Source organism: Anabrus simplex, chromosome 1, assembly GCF_040414725.1.
Source record: "Anabrus simplex isolate iqAnaSimp1 chromosome 1, ASM4041472v1, whole genome shotgun sequence".
NCBI lineage: Eukaryota > Metazoa > Arthropoda > Insecta > Orthoptera > Tettigoniidae > Anabrus > Anabrus simplex.
Window position 1 is genome coordinate 1,061,642,855 of NC_090265.1, and position 17,624 is coordinate 1,061,660,478.

At 38.8% G+C, this 17,624-nt stretch overlaps 1 protein-coding gene across 7 annotated transcripts in view; it reads left to right on the plus strand.

Annotated features, from left to right (window-relative positions):
• Window positions 1-17,624, plus strand: part of scrib (scribble) — an 884,084-nt gene that overhangs the window by 367,376 nt on the left and 499,084 nt on the right. For all 7 annotated transcript variants that reach the window (XR_011017587.1, XM_067137118.2, XM_068225382.1 and 4 more), the window contains exon 10: window positions 12,575-12,750. Coding sequence is in view for 6 of the 7 variants with exons in the window: in XM_067137118.2 (XP_066993219.2) it covers window positions 12,575-12,750 (176 nt within the window). In the remaining variant the exon portion in view is untranslated. The remainder of the gene's footprint in view (window positions 1-12,574; window positions 12,751-17,624) is intronic.

The following is a 17,624-nucleotide window of genomic DNA, read 5'->3' on the forward strand; positions in this document are numbered from 1 at the left end:
TTACATTATTAAAAATCTGTAACATTGCGTTCTGTTTGTTTGTTTGCTTGCTTGGTATAATCTTTTAGTTTTCATGGTCATTTAAAGGAAAACAGCTGTATAAATTTTATATTTAGACTTTTTTGCTATGATGATTTATTATTATTGGCATATGGCAGCAAGTTAGATACATATGTACAAGTACACAATATTTACAAATATACACAGACAAGAAACATGTTTCTTGGGAGCAAGATTTAGCTATAGTAGAATGTCCAGTTGAGTGATCCACTGTATGGCTTCCTCTGTTGGTTCCAAAAAGTCACTCGGGTTACCTATGTGGGAACATCGTACACATTCACTTACATATATTGGGGATCGTCTGCTGAGAGGCACTCTGGTGATGAAATGTATTTCCACTTATAAGGGGCATCCCTGCATCGTCTATGATTTGTTTTCACCCGATTCAGAGTGGTACAAGCTTACGCGGTATATGATGTCCACCAGGAAGATGTTCACCAGAAAAGATGTTGTGTAGGGAACTGTGTGAGGCAACTTTCCAGCGACTTCTCCATTCTTCTAAAGGCTGAAAATTCCCATCAGCCTATGTGACAAACATCATGCAAAGATGAATGACACGACTGGAGCCTCGTTATCTTGAGAGCGGGAATATCATCCAAAACAGGCAGTTGAGGGTTCATTTCAATCTTCTTGCACTCTCGAATGAGAGCATTTGGTCTTCTTCAATCAGGCAGCATTATGTCTGAGAGAATTGGGAGCCAATGAAGGGGTGTGGACTGGATAGTACCAGATATTAACCGCATGCTAGCATTCAGTTGAGTATCAATGAGTCTTGTATACGGGCTATTCAGCCAAACTGGTGCACAGTACTCAGCACAGGAGGAAACCAGTCACAAAGCAGAAGATTTTAATGTCTTTGCTGAGGAAGCCCAACTTGAACCACACAATTTCTGAAGGATATTACTACATGTTTTGAGCTTTTTGGACAGATTCGTAAGATGTTGTTTGTAAGATAGTGTGTGATCAAGTGTAATGCCCGAATATTTTGAATACCAGCTGTGCCGAAGTACACGGTGACAAAAACGAATGTGAAGTTTAATGCCCGTTTGGCGATTATTGAGATGGAAACATGACACTTCTGTTTTGTTAGGATTAGAATTCAGTCGCCATTTCTTAAAGTATGTTTCAGATGAAATCAGGTCTCTTTGTAGTACTTATTCTGTCACACTAAGGTCTCAATGTTGAGTGGCAGCATAACAGAATTTTTGTGATGATGTTTCTGGGAGATCTGAGTTATACAAATTGAATAGTAGGGGAGACAATACCGATCCTTGAGTTAATCCATTCTTGAGCATCCTTTCTGTACTCATACTGTTTCCCATATACACACGGAATCTCCTGTCATTGAGCATATTATTTATAACCTGCATGATGGTCCTACAGGGTACAATTCAGAGAAGCTTGTAAATTAATCCTTCCCTCCAGACAGTGTCAAATGCTGCTGTAAGATCAATAAATGCCGCTGAGGTCTTGAGTTGTTTCTGGAAACCTGCTTCAACGTGGGATGTCGGGGAAAGCACTTGATCACAGCAGCTGCGATTTGGTGTGAATATGGCTTGATCAACTGGAATATGCTGGAAAATAATTGCACTGATTCTGTTGTAGATTAGCATCTCAAAAAGCTTACAACAGCAGCTAAGAAGGGCAATTGGTCTATAACTGCTCGGATCATTGGTAGGCTTACCTGGTTTCAAGATGGAAATCACTTTTCTTCATTTGAATTCTACCGGGAGTAGAAGGTCAGATAAAACCTTGCCAGCCAACTTCTTGCATTCTTCCCTAATAATAAATTCTGGATGAATGCCTTCAAAACCTGGAGCTTTATTTGGTTTAATGTCTTTGAGAATAACATTGATGTCTTGCACTGCAAACGGTTGTGAATAGCTTGATGTGGGTGCTGTTCTTGATTTCAGAGTTTGGAGCTGGCACCGTATGCATTTGGTATATTTCCTATCTGATGGAGTTTAGGAAGTTCTGATGATGTGAGATGCTACTTCATCTGGAGTAACTCCACGTTGTTGCTTCACCAAAGGTGTGCTTCCTCCAAGTTTTCTGAGGAACCCCCAAGCTCTTCTACTGGAATGAGTTAGGTCGATCTTCTCTACTGTTCAGTCCACCATTCTTTCCGGGTAGTATCCATGCTGCCGGGCCGAGTGGCTCAGACGGTTAAGGCGATGGCCTTCTAACCCCAACTTGGCAGGTTCGATCCTGGCTCAGTCCGGTGGTATTTGAAGGTGCTCAAATATGACAGCCTCGTGTTGGTAAATGTACTGGCATGTAAAAGAACTCCTGCGGGACTAAATTCCGGCACCTCGGCGTCTCCGAAGACAGTAAAAGTAGTTAGTGGGACGTAAAGCAAATAACATTATTATTATTATTATTATTATTATTATTATTATTATTATTATTATTATTATTATTATTATTATTAGTATCCATGCTGGAAAGAAGTTAATCAGCAATGTCTTTATCACCACTCTGCAGATATTTATTATAGAGTGCATCAGTCTCAACATGCCAACCAAGGATGTATTCTTTTCTATGACCTTCAGGCAGCTGCCATCGTAACTGCACCTACGAAACGCTTGTATTTGTTGTGCTTAGGAGGAATCCATCAAATGAATTTATCTAGTTCAGTGGTGAATGTTGACCAGTTTGCTTTTCTGAAGTTCCACCGAGCATGTGGTATTGACTGTACAACAGGAATGATACCAATATCCACTATAATGGGGCGATGTTGATTGCGGGGAAAATGCCTCAACACTTTACAACTGGTATGTAAGGGCTGCCCTCCCTCATTGCAGCTAACAAAACACAGGTCAGGATTGAAATCCGTATTCTATGCAGCTAATTGGAAAGTACCAATATCTTTGGAGTCAAAAATCAGATGAAGATTTTTCATTTCTGTCCATTCTACAAGTTTTGTTCCACATTCATTGTTATTCGAATACTCCCATAGTTCGTTTAGGCTATTTAAGTTGCCTATATAAATTGCAGGGTGTTGAACATAGGTAGAACGGTACTTGGCCGCTGTGCGTTTGGGGTTTTATAAATGTTAAAAATAATAACATCTTCCACTCGCACAGCAACACAGTGGATGTCTTCGTCTTCAGTTTGAAAGAGCAGTGAGGCGTCCTGGATATTATTACGGATGTAAGTAGCTACACCATATGCACTATGAGCTGTGTAACCATTAATGCGGCCCCTTTTTCTGAAACTCTTCTTCATTGGCTGTATGGGTTTCCTGTATAGCCACAACATCTATATTATTATCCAGGAGAATTTTGCATAGATAGTCACATTTTGCTCTGCTGATGCTTTCTACATTAAGGTGGAAGCCACAGATGGAAGGTCCAATGTTTCTTGTCTGGTAGCTCTGGGAAGAGCTATTCCCATGAAATAATCTTGTCATTGCTGGGTGATCTTTAGAAAGATAGGTCCAACAGCCACAGTTGTTGCTGTCTTAGCACCACCCGGGGGTCACGTGTGGGGCACTTTGAGGTTAAACCTATGAATTGTAAGTTAAACAGTAGTTTGCAAATTATTGCAAATAAAACAATTGAGTGTGCAGAGTAGAGGTTATTATAATGGGCACACCAACAGGTTTATCAGTCCTCTGTTGGCATTAATCAAAGAAGGAGTTTTAGTTCCTCAAAGACATCACCTGAAAAATGGGAAGGGCAAAAATCTCCCATTAGTCACTGAAACCTAATACTCTCAATTTTAGGAAAGTTAGGTACAGAAAGGTACAGAAAAAGGAAGGAAGGAAGGAAGAAAGAAAGGAAGAAAGAAAGAAAGTAAGTAATAGAAGCAGTGTATTTTAAGTGAAAATGAAAAAAAAATGAAAATCCACAGATTGTTTCAAGTCATTCCACCGGGTCAGGAATGGAATGAATGAAGCCTCCCTCTAGCGGCGAGGATAGGAAATGTGCCGGTTGCCGAAGCCCATCACACTCCTCTGGGGCAATGGTAAATGATTGATAGACGAAATGTTAATGGAGATTGTTGCTGGAATGAAATATGACAAGGAAAACTGGAGTACACAGAGAAAAACCTGTCCGGCTCTGCTTTGTCCAGCACAAATCTAACATGGAGTGACCAGGATTTGAACCACTGTATCCAGCAGTGAGAAGCCACGGAGGCTTTATTTCAAGTACATACTACAATTATGTCAGACTGAGACAGGGAAGTATACTGCCACCGATACTGTTTTTGATTATGATGGCTAAAACCATGAGGACAGCAAAACAGCATATGGAGATACAAAAATGAACTGAATATTATTCATTGGTTATAGTATGGTTGTGGAAAGGACCGTTTGTTGAACTAAATGGGGGAAATATTCGGAGACAAAGGTTTTAAAATTGTGATGAACTTTAAATACTTAAAAAAGTGCATTAATGGAGAGTTTAAGGCTGAATATGGACATCTTCAGAAAGACTACACCTTAGGAATCACAGAGGATAGGATGTACTGTAGAACAAAAATATGCTGGTGAAAATGAAGGAAAATATGCAGCTCAGACCTGATCATTAACAAAGAATGATAATCAAATTTAGGTGGCAGAAATTAATTATTTTAGAAATACGTTGCATGTGATGAAGAGAGATTGAGTGAAAAACAGTAGAGAAGTTCAGTGATATAATGGAGAAAAATAGATCAATTCATTTTGGGTGAATTTAACAGATAAATGAGAATAACATACTGAAATAAACTGAAGAGGATTCAGATTGTGATGGATGGGCCTGTTTAAGAATAGCTTACAGCAATGAGAGCTGGACTGGATCATAGTGATACATGAAGAGTGATAGAAAAATAGAGGAAAATGGAAAGGAACTGCATGTTATCTGACCTGGCTGCATCTGCTATACTGGTTGGCCCGCCTGCCCTGTATTTTGTTCGGAGATATGCAATCCAACAAACTCTTATATCATAGCCAATGTAAAAGCGTTGGTACCAGGTTCTGTATTGCTGTAGTATGACTGTACTGTTGAGTTCATGCTCAAGAATAATCATTAGCGCTAATGTTATTTCAGTGATATAACGAACGTTTAAAACGATCACAGCTCTGAAAACACTACCTTACTTATGAACAGGAAGTGTCTGTTAGGACTACAGACAGATTCTATATACTCCTGATGCTGAACGTATACCCATATGGCAGCTTCTGATCCCAAAACTTCCCCACCCTAGTGATAATGAGGGTTGTCAGTTGGCCCATCCTGGTGAAAATGAGGGTTGCCAGTCGGTTTCTTTCCGCTAGACACAAGGGGCGCATGTCGTTTAAAAGGCAAGTGAGCGCTGTCAATAGCAAGGTTGTCATATTTTGCGTCGATTATTTAAACATGTTAGCATTTAATTTATTCTTAAGATAATATAAATATAAAAGCCGATCATGAACTACAGCACAAACCAATATCGCAGAATATTTTGTTTCGTGCATAACACGTGCAGTGGTCGCAGATGTTAGAAGGAAGGAAGAAAGAAAGAAAGAAAGAAAGAAAGAAAGAAAGAAAGAAAACAGGAGTAACTGGCAAATAAACTCAACAAAGAACTTTCACATAGCCGTAAATGATCGCCATGAGCTATTTTAAATACAAATAGCAAGTCTTCCTAAGTATTATGCTTGAATACGTATAAAACCTATTAAAATATTACTTTGTTGCAGCTAATATCAGTGTAATATCAGACAGAGTAAAGACAGGAAAATTAAAATCACGAATCATGGACTTGAACAACAACAACACCACCACCACCACCACCACCACCACCACCCCCCCCACCCTGCCTTGTCTACGTTGTTCTTCGTAACGTATTCGCATGTATTACGTATCAGCCATTGACTTTGCTTACTTAAAGTTTTAGTCTCCTTTCATTTCTGTCTAGTATCACTCATGGGCACCGAACCAGTACTATTCGGTTGAGTATCACTGCTATTAGTGCTTGGCTGCGGATCGTTTGTGTCCACAAGCAGATATAATTCAGGACCTTCTAGTGCATTAATTTCCAGGTTTGATTCCTACGGCCTCCACATTACTGCATGAAGCTAAGTGAAAAGCAATACACTTCACAAATACTAATTAATTAAGCAAATATTACAAGACATTCAAACAGTGAACAAAGCATGTGCGAATTGTCTAAACTGAAAAAAAAAAAGAGGCTGATGTCTATTTAATAAGAGGTGAATTGGCAACAGAGCTGTAAGGATTTCTGTTGAGGAATGAGAACTTCAGTTTTAAAACCCACTACCGTCATAAATCACCCCCTACTGAGCCAGTGAGTGGCCGGGGAGATCAAACGTTTGCCAAACTGTTTGAATGCTGATGGGTATACGTTGCCCGTCTCAGCTATACTTCCCAGTCATACGCCTCTCCATAGGTAAGGTGACCAAATCTCACATCACTACAGTTGCAGAGCCAAGTTGCCAGAAAAACAGGTTCAATTCCCGGGCTGGTTCACTTATTCTCTTCACTTTATGCTGCTTACAGTGGATGTGATGAGGCCACATACCTACGTGTTCCAACGAGTGAATTTTTACTTTTCCCTGTAAAGGGCTATTTTTATCGAATGTTACATAGCCAGGTTGGACTCTGTTGTGATAGTTTGTAGGTAGAAGTAGGGTACCTTGTCCACCTTAGTTTACACAAATGATAGGTATATCCAAAGTGCGAACAACAAATGCAAGGCTGCATGGTCGGTCATAAGAAGTGCTAGTAAAACTTTAAATAACAAAGCAAGAACCTGATCAGTGTAATAGGTATTTTATCAATGCACATGAAAACGAACAGCATTTCTTCAGATTGGGATGCAAATAAACATAATTTCTTAGACTGGTTGCATAACTTTGATCTTCCCTCAAATGTACCGTACGCGCACCTTTTAGCGATACATGGACACCCTAGTGCTGAATAGGTCGACCTCGGGTATCTTTGAGATTCATATTGGCAACCTCTGAAACACAAACTATAAATCGCTTATGCATCACTGTGTGACATCTAGCGTACACTTTACGTACTAGTACTGTTGTTGTTTACACAGCAAAACCAAACTATAGAATTCATGCTGGGAACAAGATTCGCATCGAGAAATGTTATGTAATGTTATATAAAGTGTGTATGACACAGTTGTTGGCTTAAGATAATAAAGGTTTAGAAAATTCATATCCATCGATCATATTATCAATTCAATTCAGATTTCATTTTCATTCAGTTGGCAGTATAACCGGAACCGTGAGAGCTCCCTCCACCCCCCCATACAAAGAAATATCGATAAAAGGTGTGCAGACTATATTGAATAATGATTTTAGGTGGGTGGAGGTAAATCTGCAAACAGTCAGAAGTATTGTTACAAATTTAAATTCATCTAGTACCCAAGACATTTATGGTCTCTCCAACAATACAGTCAAAGTAGTTATTGACATGATATTGATGCCATTGACATTTTTAATAAATTTAATGCTTAGACAAGGTGATTTTCCTGAGTGTTTGAAGATGTCTAAAGTTATACCTATCTTTAAAAAGGGGGATAGAATGTGCCCATCAAATTACCGCCCTATAACAATAGTACCTGTTCTGAGTAAAATTATTGAATTCTGTATATTTATGCAACTCGAGGAGTACTTTTTCAAAAACAATTTTGCTGTACAACGAACTGTTTGGATTTAGAAAGGGTCATTCAGTGATAAAGGCAGTTAAATGTATTATCAAAGACATATTAAATAATTTTGAGAATAAAACAGTCACAGGTGCTACATTAATTGATGTGATAAAAGCTTTTGATTGTGTCTCTCGTGAAACCTTAATTCATAAGCTCAGTTATTATGGAGTAAGGGGCCATGAACTGAAATTAATGGCATCTTATCATCATCAAAGGAAACTGGTGGTAATAAGTGATAAGAAATCTGATATGGAAACTATTAAAGCAGGTGTCCACAAGGGTCTGTTTTGGTACCTTTCCAGTTTTTGGTCTATATCAATGACCTAGCATGCAATGTTCCCTGCACATCAGGAAACAGGTGATGATACAACTTTCCTGAATAGTGATGTTGATATCACAACACTAAGAAAACAAGTCAACACATCTGTTAAAATTGCTGAAAACTGGTTTCATCTCAATAAATTAACTATTAATGTCACTAAAACAGAAAATATCCTATTTACCTTGGATCACATTGTAAATAATGACTGCCATAATTCTGTTAAATTATTAGGCCTACATGTAGATACAAGACTTACCTGGGAAATACATACATCAGAACTCTGTAAGAGATTAGCCAGGGTGCGGTATCTGTTGCGGAAACTGAAAACCTGCATCAGCCGGGATATACTACTTCCATCCTATCATGCTTTCTTTCACTCTTGTATAGTGTATGGGATCAGGTTATGGGGCAATTGTCCTACATCAAATAATGTATTTATTTGGCAGAAAATTGCTGGATTAGAATTTAGAGACTCGTGTAAAACTTCCTTTGTGAGCCTAAAAATTATGACAGTTCCCTGTTTATATATTCTTACAAATATTATGCATGTAAAAGAGAATCTTCCCGAATTTAAAGAAAGATCTACAGTTCATATGCACGGCACAAGATACAAGAATGATCTGTATATTCCTCACTCCAGGCTTAGTAAAAGCACAAACAGCCACCGTTACCAACAGCTTAAGATGTACAATAAGCCTCCACTACCAATTCGAACATTAGACAAGGTGCATATGAGAGGGTACTGTCACAGTTTTTAACCCTTTATAGGGCAAAACACTGGGGAACAAAATATATTACTTATTAAATTAAATGCCATGTCATTGGGGTCTACTATTTAGGTTTTGACCAAAATCTGAGTCAATACATTGTTTAATTATGCGATATAGGGTGGTAAGTATTTTTACCAGAGAACATTTAGGATTTCTTTCCCACTGAGTGTGCACTGGTAAATATATTTACCACTTTACTTATAAGACAACTTTCCACAGTGTCTTGCAAATAATAGGTGCAAAATGCAGATGGAAAGCCAGAACAAGAAGTATACATAATTATAAATGTCACACTGGCTCTGAAAATTGAACTAGAATCATGGGGTCAACGGCAGAAAAGACTGACCTAGGAACAAAGGCTACATCTATGTTTTACATCTTCAATTTATTATTTTTCATAGAACTAACGCACATAGTTTTCCTTACAAAAATACAATTCAAAACAAGCCATCGTCTAAAATTAATTTCTAAGATCGTATAAGATTATCTTACAAAATAGCATATATATGCATTCAGGCAGGCAAGTGCCTAGGGGATTGAAGGCAATTTCGTGATATATCCCCCCAATAAATATCTGATTTGTCACCCCCTCCCCTATGGGAAGCCCTGGTGCCACTACATATGGCAGTCTATTCTCACATTCATAATTACCCTGAAAATTTATTAATTCTTTATTATTATTATTATTATTATTATTATTATTATTATTATTATTATTATTATTTTCTGTATACACCCCTGAACTCAGAGGAACTGAATATCATACAGATTGACTAAATTTATATTTTTCTGAAATACACACGAAGTGTTGTTTGGATTTAAATCCAGTTTCCATAATCTGGGAAACTAATACATCTTGTGACTGATAAAACGTACGTCCATAACTTACAGTCTTGCTGCATGTTTCCATATAAGTGAACATAACATGTTGGCCACAATATTGTAGGAAGAGGCATATGTAAAACATGTAATTAGAAGCTCTAAAGTCTATTTTCCGATATTTATATTACCAATTGCTGTGAAAATGAGTACGTTATGTCCAAGTGGCCCTCTCTGGTAAACATATGTACCACTTCCGGAAGTGGAAAGATTCAAATAACCGTGAAGCGCGAGTTTCAGGAAAAGTGGTAAATATTCTTACCAGAGAGCGTTACTAGACTAGAAAGCATATAGTTACGGCCACTTAGGGTAATGCCATCTGAATAGTTTCTATGGCAACCCAAGTGGTAAATATATTTACCAGCAACCTACAAAGGGTTAAGGAGAAAGGCATTTTATAGTGTAGGAGAGTTTCTAGAATGTGTTATTTCAGAAACTGACCTAATATAGGTAGCTAAAATAATTTTTCTAATGACTCAGGCATTATGGCTGAGATGTTGTCCATAGATTATTTGTATTAATACTGACAATACCTAGTGTACATTTCTTGTACTTGATGGTAGAAGTAATAAACTATCTAAACTAGTGATGACCGAGCTGGATAGCTGCAGTCACTTAAGTGCGGCCAGTATTTGGGAGAGAGTGGGTTCGAACCCCACTGTCAGCAGCCCTGAAGATGGTTTTCCGTGGTTTCCCATTTTCATACCAGGCAAATGCTGGGGCTGTACCTTAATTAAGGCCATGGCCGCTTCCTTCCCATTCCTAGCCCTTTCCTGTCCCATCGTTGCCATAAGACCTATTTGTGTCAGTTAAACGTAAAAAAAAACAAAACAAAAAAAACAAACAAACAAAACAAACCACCACCTAAGCAACGTTTACAAATCATGGCCAAGTAAGCCTGTACTAGTTCAACATCAGACTGATACATCATTGAAGGTTTTTGGCTCTGCAAGAATGGGAAAGGGCTAGGATTGGGAAAGAAACAGCCGTGGCCTTAATTAAGGTGCAGCCCCAGCATTTGCTTGGAGTAAAAATGGTAAACCGTGGAAAACTATCTTCAGTGCTGCCAGTGGTGGGATTTGAACCTGCCATCTCCTGAATGCAAGCTCACAGCTATGCAACCCTAACCACATGGCCAACTTGCTTGGTAAATGCACTCTAAATAATCCCCATTGGCTTCATCAGGTGGAACATCAGTGTCCTATAATTAGTCAATCAATCAATCACTACTGATCTGCATGTAGGGCAGTTGCCCAGGTGGCAGATTGCCTATCTGTTGTTTTCCTAGCCTTTTCTTAAATGATTGCAAAGAAATTGGAAATTTATTGAACATCTCCCTTGGTAAGTCCAAGGGTTTAAATGTGTGATGTGGAATAGTCCCTTGGTAAATTATTCTTAGTCCTAAACTCCTCTTCCTATAAATGAATGTTTGCCGCAATTTTTCCTCTTGAATTCCAACTCTCTCTCTTCGTATTGTGGTCTTTCCTTTTAAAAACACCACTCAAACTCGTCTACTGTCATTCCACACCATCTCTCCACTGACAGCTTGGAGCATACCACATAATACCAATATAGTTGGACCGTTATCGGACATTATAAATTTTCCAGCTAACTCATTCCTGAATGCCAGTGTTTCGCCCCAGTGTGCTAAGTTGGGCTCATCAGTTGGTAAATAGCACACCTACGAAGACACATGGCTAGTGCATGCCTGTGCACTCGCAAAGGTCAAGTACATAGTGGACGTCCTAGAAGAACATCTGCTGCTGAAGATGAACACATTTTGATCTTAAGCAAGTGTAGCAGAAGGCTTACAGCTGTGGGCATCTGTGCTGAAGTCGACAGAACTAGAGAACAACCAGTGTCATATCGGCTGTCAACATGGTGTTGGGTTGTATGGTTGTGTATGTGCTAGAAAGCCTCTTCTAACATGCAGACATAAACTTTGGAGTCTTAAGTGGGTTAGATAACACAAGGATTAGACCATTGACCAATGGAAATATGTGCTATGGACTCCAAAGCCAACATTTCAGAATATTTGGTCAAATCGTTGTTGGTATGTCTGCCGTTATCCAGGAGGGAGAATGCCAGAAGGCTATCTAATACAAACTATGAAGCCTGGGATTGGTAACGTAATGGTTTGAGGTTTTTCAATGACAGTAATATGGGAGACTTGTTGATAGTGGAAGTTATCTTGAGGAAGGAGCAATACCGTTGTATTCTATTGAGATATGATTTTGAGGAAGGAGCAGTACCATTGCTTTCTATTGAGATATGCAGTACAGTTTGGAACTCAACTTATTGGAAGAGGGTTTGTTCTGCAGCAGAACGACGACCCAAAACACATCAGCTGTTCAAGAAAGAAGTAAGAAACAAATAATCCTTAGGAGTTCAAAAAGTATGACCTGCCACCGCCTTCCCCCCCTCCCCACTCATCTGATTTATCACCCATTGAGTTGTGGGATGAACTCGACCTTACGGAAGAACAATCTTCTGTCAACAACTGTGAAGATCTCTAGCAATGCCTTTTGCAAGCATGGGGAACTATAACCACAGAGATGTTGGAAAAACTAACCAGAAAATTGCCACATAATAGTTGAGCAGTAATCAGAGCAAAAGGGGGACACATAGACGAGCACAGAGTTAGAACAATGTACTGTAGCTCTAAATGACATTGTCTTATATTATTTGAAGCATAAACTGCTTAATAGTTTGTCAGATTGTGTGTAATAGATGACTGTGTTTGTATTTTGGTTTTGGGGCCGATGAGCTTAGATGTTAGGTCCCTTTAAACAACAAGCATCATCAGTATTTTGGTTTAAAATAATTAATAACTATGTGAGTTTAAACTTTTTGACACTGGAATACATATATATATTTCTCATTTCAGATTACAGTATTTGCCCTTCTCACTAACGAACTTGAATCTCAAGGCTGTCTGGTTGTCGGAGAACCAGGCCCAACCCATGCTCAAATTCCAGACTGATGTAGATGAAGAGAGTGGAGAACAAGTTTTGACATGTTTCCTTCTCCCTCAGCTTGAGTACCATCCAGAAAATGTAACAGGTAAGTACTCCAAGAGGTGAAACAAGTTTGTTAAATAATAAATTTTTTCTGTGTGTATCAATCAATCAATCAATCAATCAATCAATCAATCAATCAATCTGCATTTAGGATTCGCTCAGGTGATTGATTCCCTATCAGTTGTTGTAAATGATTTCAGAGTTGGATATTTATCAAACTTCTCCCGTGGCAAATTGTTTTGGTCCCTCATTTCTCTTCCTATAAATGAAAATTTGCTCCAGTTTGTCATATTGAATTCCAACTTTATCTTTCGTGCCATCTCTTTACTGACAGCTCGGCTCATACTGGTTAGTCTAGCAGATCATCTCCTTACTCCCAAGTTTGCAACATTTTTGCAAGACTACTCTTTTGTCGGAAATTGCCCAGAACAAATCGTGCTGCTTTCCTTTCAGTCTTTTCTTGTTTTCTTATAAAGTAACCCTGGTGTGGGTCCCATACACTAGAACTAAACTCTAATTGAGGTATTACCAGAGACTTAAATGCCGACTTATATGCCTTCTCCTTTACATCCTTACTTCAACTCCCAAGTAAACACATTGCATATGAAGAAAGCTGGAATCTTTATTTACAACCCCATTAATGTGATTATCCCAATGAAGATCTTAATAAGGTATTTACAATATCCCCATGAGGTAATTTCACCCCATCAGCACACTAGCTAAAACTGAGAGGACTTGTTCCATTTGTGAAACCTACAACCTGACGTTTCTCCCAATTTACCATCATAACATTGTTTGCTGTCCATATCACAACTTCGTTGAGGTCTTTCTGCTGTTGCCCACAATCCTGTAACTTATTTATTACTATATACAGTATTTTGTCATTTTCAAAAAGCCTTACTTGTGTGTTTCTGGTTCTCTACTCATATCGTGTGTGTACATAATATAAACGAAGAAGTACGTACATACATACATACATAACCCACGTCGTTCCATCTATATGATGGGTCGGCGAATGAAGCCCCTCCACAAACTTCTGTCTTTGTACTATTCTCCTTCTTCGATGCTGTCCCAGTCCCCTCCTTGTTGCTGAATGTCGTTTTTCACCATGTCTGTATATCACATTCTGGGCCGCTCTCTTGGTCTTGAATATTTTAACTGCAGATCATCCATTTTTCTGGGTATGCGATCAGCATCCATCCTTCGCATGCGACCATACCATTTGCATCTACACAGGGTTATGTTATCCTGCTTTCTGCCAACCTCAGCCATGTCCCTGATGTTCTCATTATGAATTTTATCTCGTCTTGTTTTGCCAACCATCGCTCGGACGAATCTCGTTTCAGCTGCCTGAATCCTTGCTTCATCCTTTTTCCTCATGGTCCAGGTCTCACTCCCATATGTCAAAATTGGCACGTAATAAGTCAGATAAATTGCTCACTTTCATTTCAGTGGTACTTTTGGGTTCCATATTAGGTCTCGGACAACTCTATAGAATGTTCCTCCAGCTTGAATCTTGCTGGTAAGTTCCTCTTCAATGTCAGGTCAGGAAAGACTCTGCTACTGTATGCGACAGTAGACGTTACTACCTGCGACTGTCTGGCCGAGGCCTGGGCGGCCGATATCAAACCCGACAAACTAGGGGAAAACCAACAGCTACGGGTGGAGGAGTTTTCCCTTAGAAGGTTAGATGAGACCTTTGTGTAGGAAATGACACATAAACTCATCAGCTGTTGCCTTGCAGTGAGGCAGGGGACTGCCAAAGGCTAAGGGGAGACAACCTCTGACACAAAATCGTCTGGAAATGTTAGGTCTAGCAAGTCAGTGGAAGAAAGAAATTTTAATTGCTTTCAAAACCAAAAGAAGCCTCGGATTGTTAAACAATAAACGAAGAAATAAAGGTCCAATAATACTGTCTTGCAGGCACTCGCCCCCCTCCCCCAATCTTTCAGAATCAGATAATGCATTACCTGCTATAATTCTCTGAGTTCTATTTCCTAGAAATTTATCCAACTATTCATTCACTTTTTCGTGTAGTTCAATGTCATTACTTTCCTCAGTAGTCTCCCATGATCCACCTGATCAAAAGCCTATCACTACTGATAGTGATACAATCCATTTGATCTCCTGAATCAAAAATACGAATATCTGCTGTTTCTTGCTGGAATCCTACAAGTTCAGCATAACTGGAACAGCCTTTCCTGAACGCAAACTGCCAGCTATCAAACCAGTTAATAATTAGGCAAATGTGTCTAAGATAATGGCCAGCCCTGTGGTTTCATTCCCGGCCAGGCCAGGGTTTTTTACTTGGATCTGAGGGCTGGTTCGAGGTCCACTCAGCCTACGTGATTACAATTGAGGAGCTATGTGACGGTGAGATGGCGACTGCTGTCTTAGAAAGCCAAGAATAACGGCCGAGAGGATCTGTCGTGCTGACCACATGGACTTCATAATCTGCTGGCCCTCGGGCTGAGCAGCGGTCGCTTGGTAGGCCATGGCCCTTTGGGGCTGTTGCGCTGTGGGGTTTGTTTTGGTTTTGGTTTTGTTTTTGTCTAATATAATAAGAAACAATGCTTTTCTGGAGCTTACGGGCAACATATGTCCAGCTGACTGACCTGTAATTATCTGCTCTGTGTTAATCCACCTTTATCTTATGTACACTGGGGCAACTATAGCAACTCTCCATTCATTTGGTGTAGCTCCTTCATGCAAACAGTAATCATATAAGTACATCAACCTATTGCCTTTAGTATATCCCCAGTAATCTTATCAGTTCCAACTGCTTTTCTAGTTTTCAACTTTTGTATCTTTCTTATCATAGGTAAATTAGTGTTCTTTGCTAGTAGTAGTTACCTCCTCTACCTGGACATCTTGCTTATGGTAATTCTAAATTCCCATGGAGGGAATTAGATATTTTTCCACCAATAGAGCATATCAAAAATCAGATAAAAAATTAGATGTATGGCTTTTCAGGCGTTTGCTCTGAAATGCTGGTTAATAGAGCAAACGCCTGAAAAGCCATACATCTAATTTTTTTACATCTTGCTTATGTCCATCTATCTTAATTACTGCTGACTAATTACTACTGCCTTTTATAAATTCTCACATATACACTCCCCTTGATAATTTTTTATTCCCAGCATGTCCTTCTTGGAACCTGTTTCTGCCTTAAAATATCTCTACATACCTTTCCATTTTTCACTACACTTGAATGATAGGACAATAGATGATTAAAACAAATATTCAGAATATTTTATTTATCATATGCACAGTATCCTTGTCTAAATTAGAGATTGTATTTGCAACAAGGGACAGTAAAGGAAATATAAAAATAAACTTTATTAGGAATATACAGTCAGAAATGTACTGATAGAGTGAAGTGCTTGTGGAATTAAAATCAGATACAATCATTACATTTTCCTAGTATGAGTGTGGGGAAATTTCTGAGTTACATGGGGATGTACCGAGCCTGCATGAAGCAGGATTCACTACTTCCCAGTTTAATTTTTGTAGGATGTCATGATCTATTAGAAAAACATCATGGTTTTCTTACACTTGATCTCAGTTGACTGTTTTTTGTTGTTTTTGTTGTTGTTGACTCCATGAATTTGATGTACTCGCTGCATTTCCTTTGCTCACATTGTGCTCTGAACAACTGATGACTGCGTTTATTTCTTTTCTGGCACACATTGTTTGACATAACAGCTGCGATACTGGTACAGTCTGTTGCATGATACAGCACTAATGTTGTGTGTTATGAATAGTAAAACACTGTCTCTCATTGGCGCCAGCCCCACGGTCTAGGAGTAGTGAGCCTGCTTCGTATCGGGAAGCCTGTGTTAGATTTTCCGGACAGGTTAGGGATTTTTACCTGGATCTGATGGATGGTTTAAAGTTCACTGAGCATTTCTGAGAACAATTTACATGGCGGTGAGATAGCAGCCCCAATATAGAAAGCCAAGAATAATGACCTAGAGATTTTATTGCGCTGAGCACTCGTCACTCCATAATCTGCAGGCTTTTGAGCTGAGCAATGGTTGCATTATAGACCAAGGCCCATTAGGATTTGTTTTTGTTTGTTTGGGTCTCACTAGCAGGTGACTGGTTTTTGGATTGATTGATTGATTGATTGATTGATTGATTGATTGATTGAATATCATTATCATGGACATCCAATCTTGTCCATGTTCTAATGAGAATTCTCCTACTAGTAGCTATTATGAGTGAGAATGTGAAGAATTCCCAGTCAGTTGAACATAATTTATAGTATAGAGTGTAAAGATGTAAAAAAAAACTATAATAAGACTTTTATTTCAGCTCTCATGTCAACATTTTGTTTGTATTATTAGTTTTGTTCAACTGACTGGAATTTTTTTCTTCACATTCTCACTCTTATCAGGCCGATGGTTTCTAACCAATTAGTTCCTGTTATGTTTATCTGTCAGTTGCGATGGTTCATCAGTGCAAGTTGTGTACAGTTCCAATTGTCCATTTGTGAGCCACATTCTAGGTAGACCATTTAGAATAGCTAATGCATAATACCTTTCTTAGGTGTACATACAAGAAAGAGTACTCTTAAAAACCAAGGAAACCTGGCCATGCTATGATAGCTTTTAATAGTGTCACCTTTGGTATAGTTTTCCTTGTGTATTTCCCATTTCACTACAGAGAATTCTCGAGAGGGTTAATTGCAAGTCCCAAGAAACCTTCATTTACAGTATTCTGATAAATATATCAAAATATGATTAATCGAGATTAAATATACGTACAAAGTACAGTGCCTAATGGGAGTCCCTTCACATGAAATGAAGACAACACCCAGCCTGTTAAGCAGCTTAAGTTGGCAGTGCCGCATGAATATTGCTTCAAAACTACCATGACATAACTCTCATTGACAGTAATGACAATCAATAATTA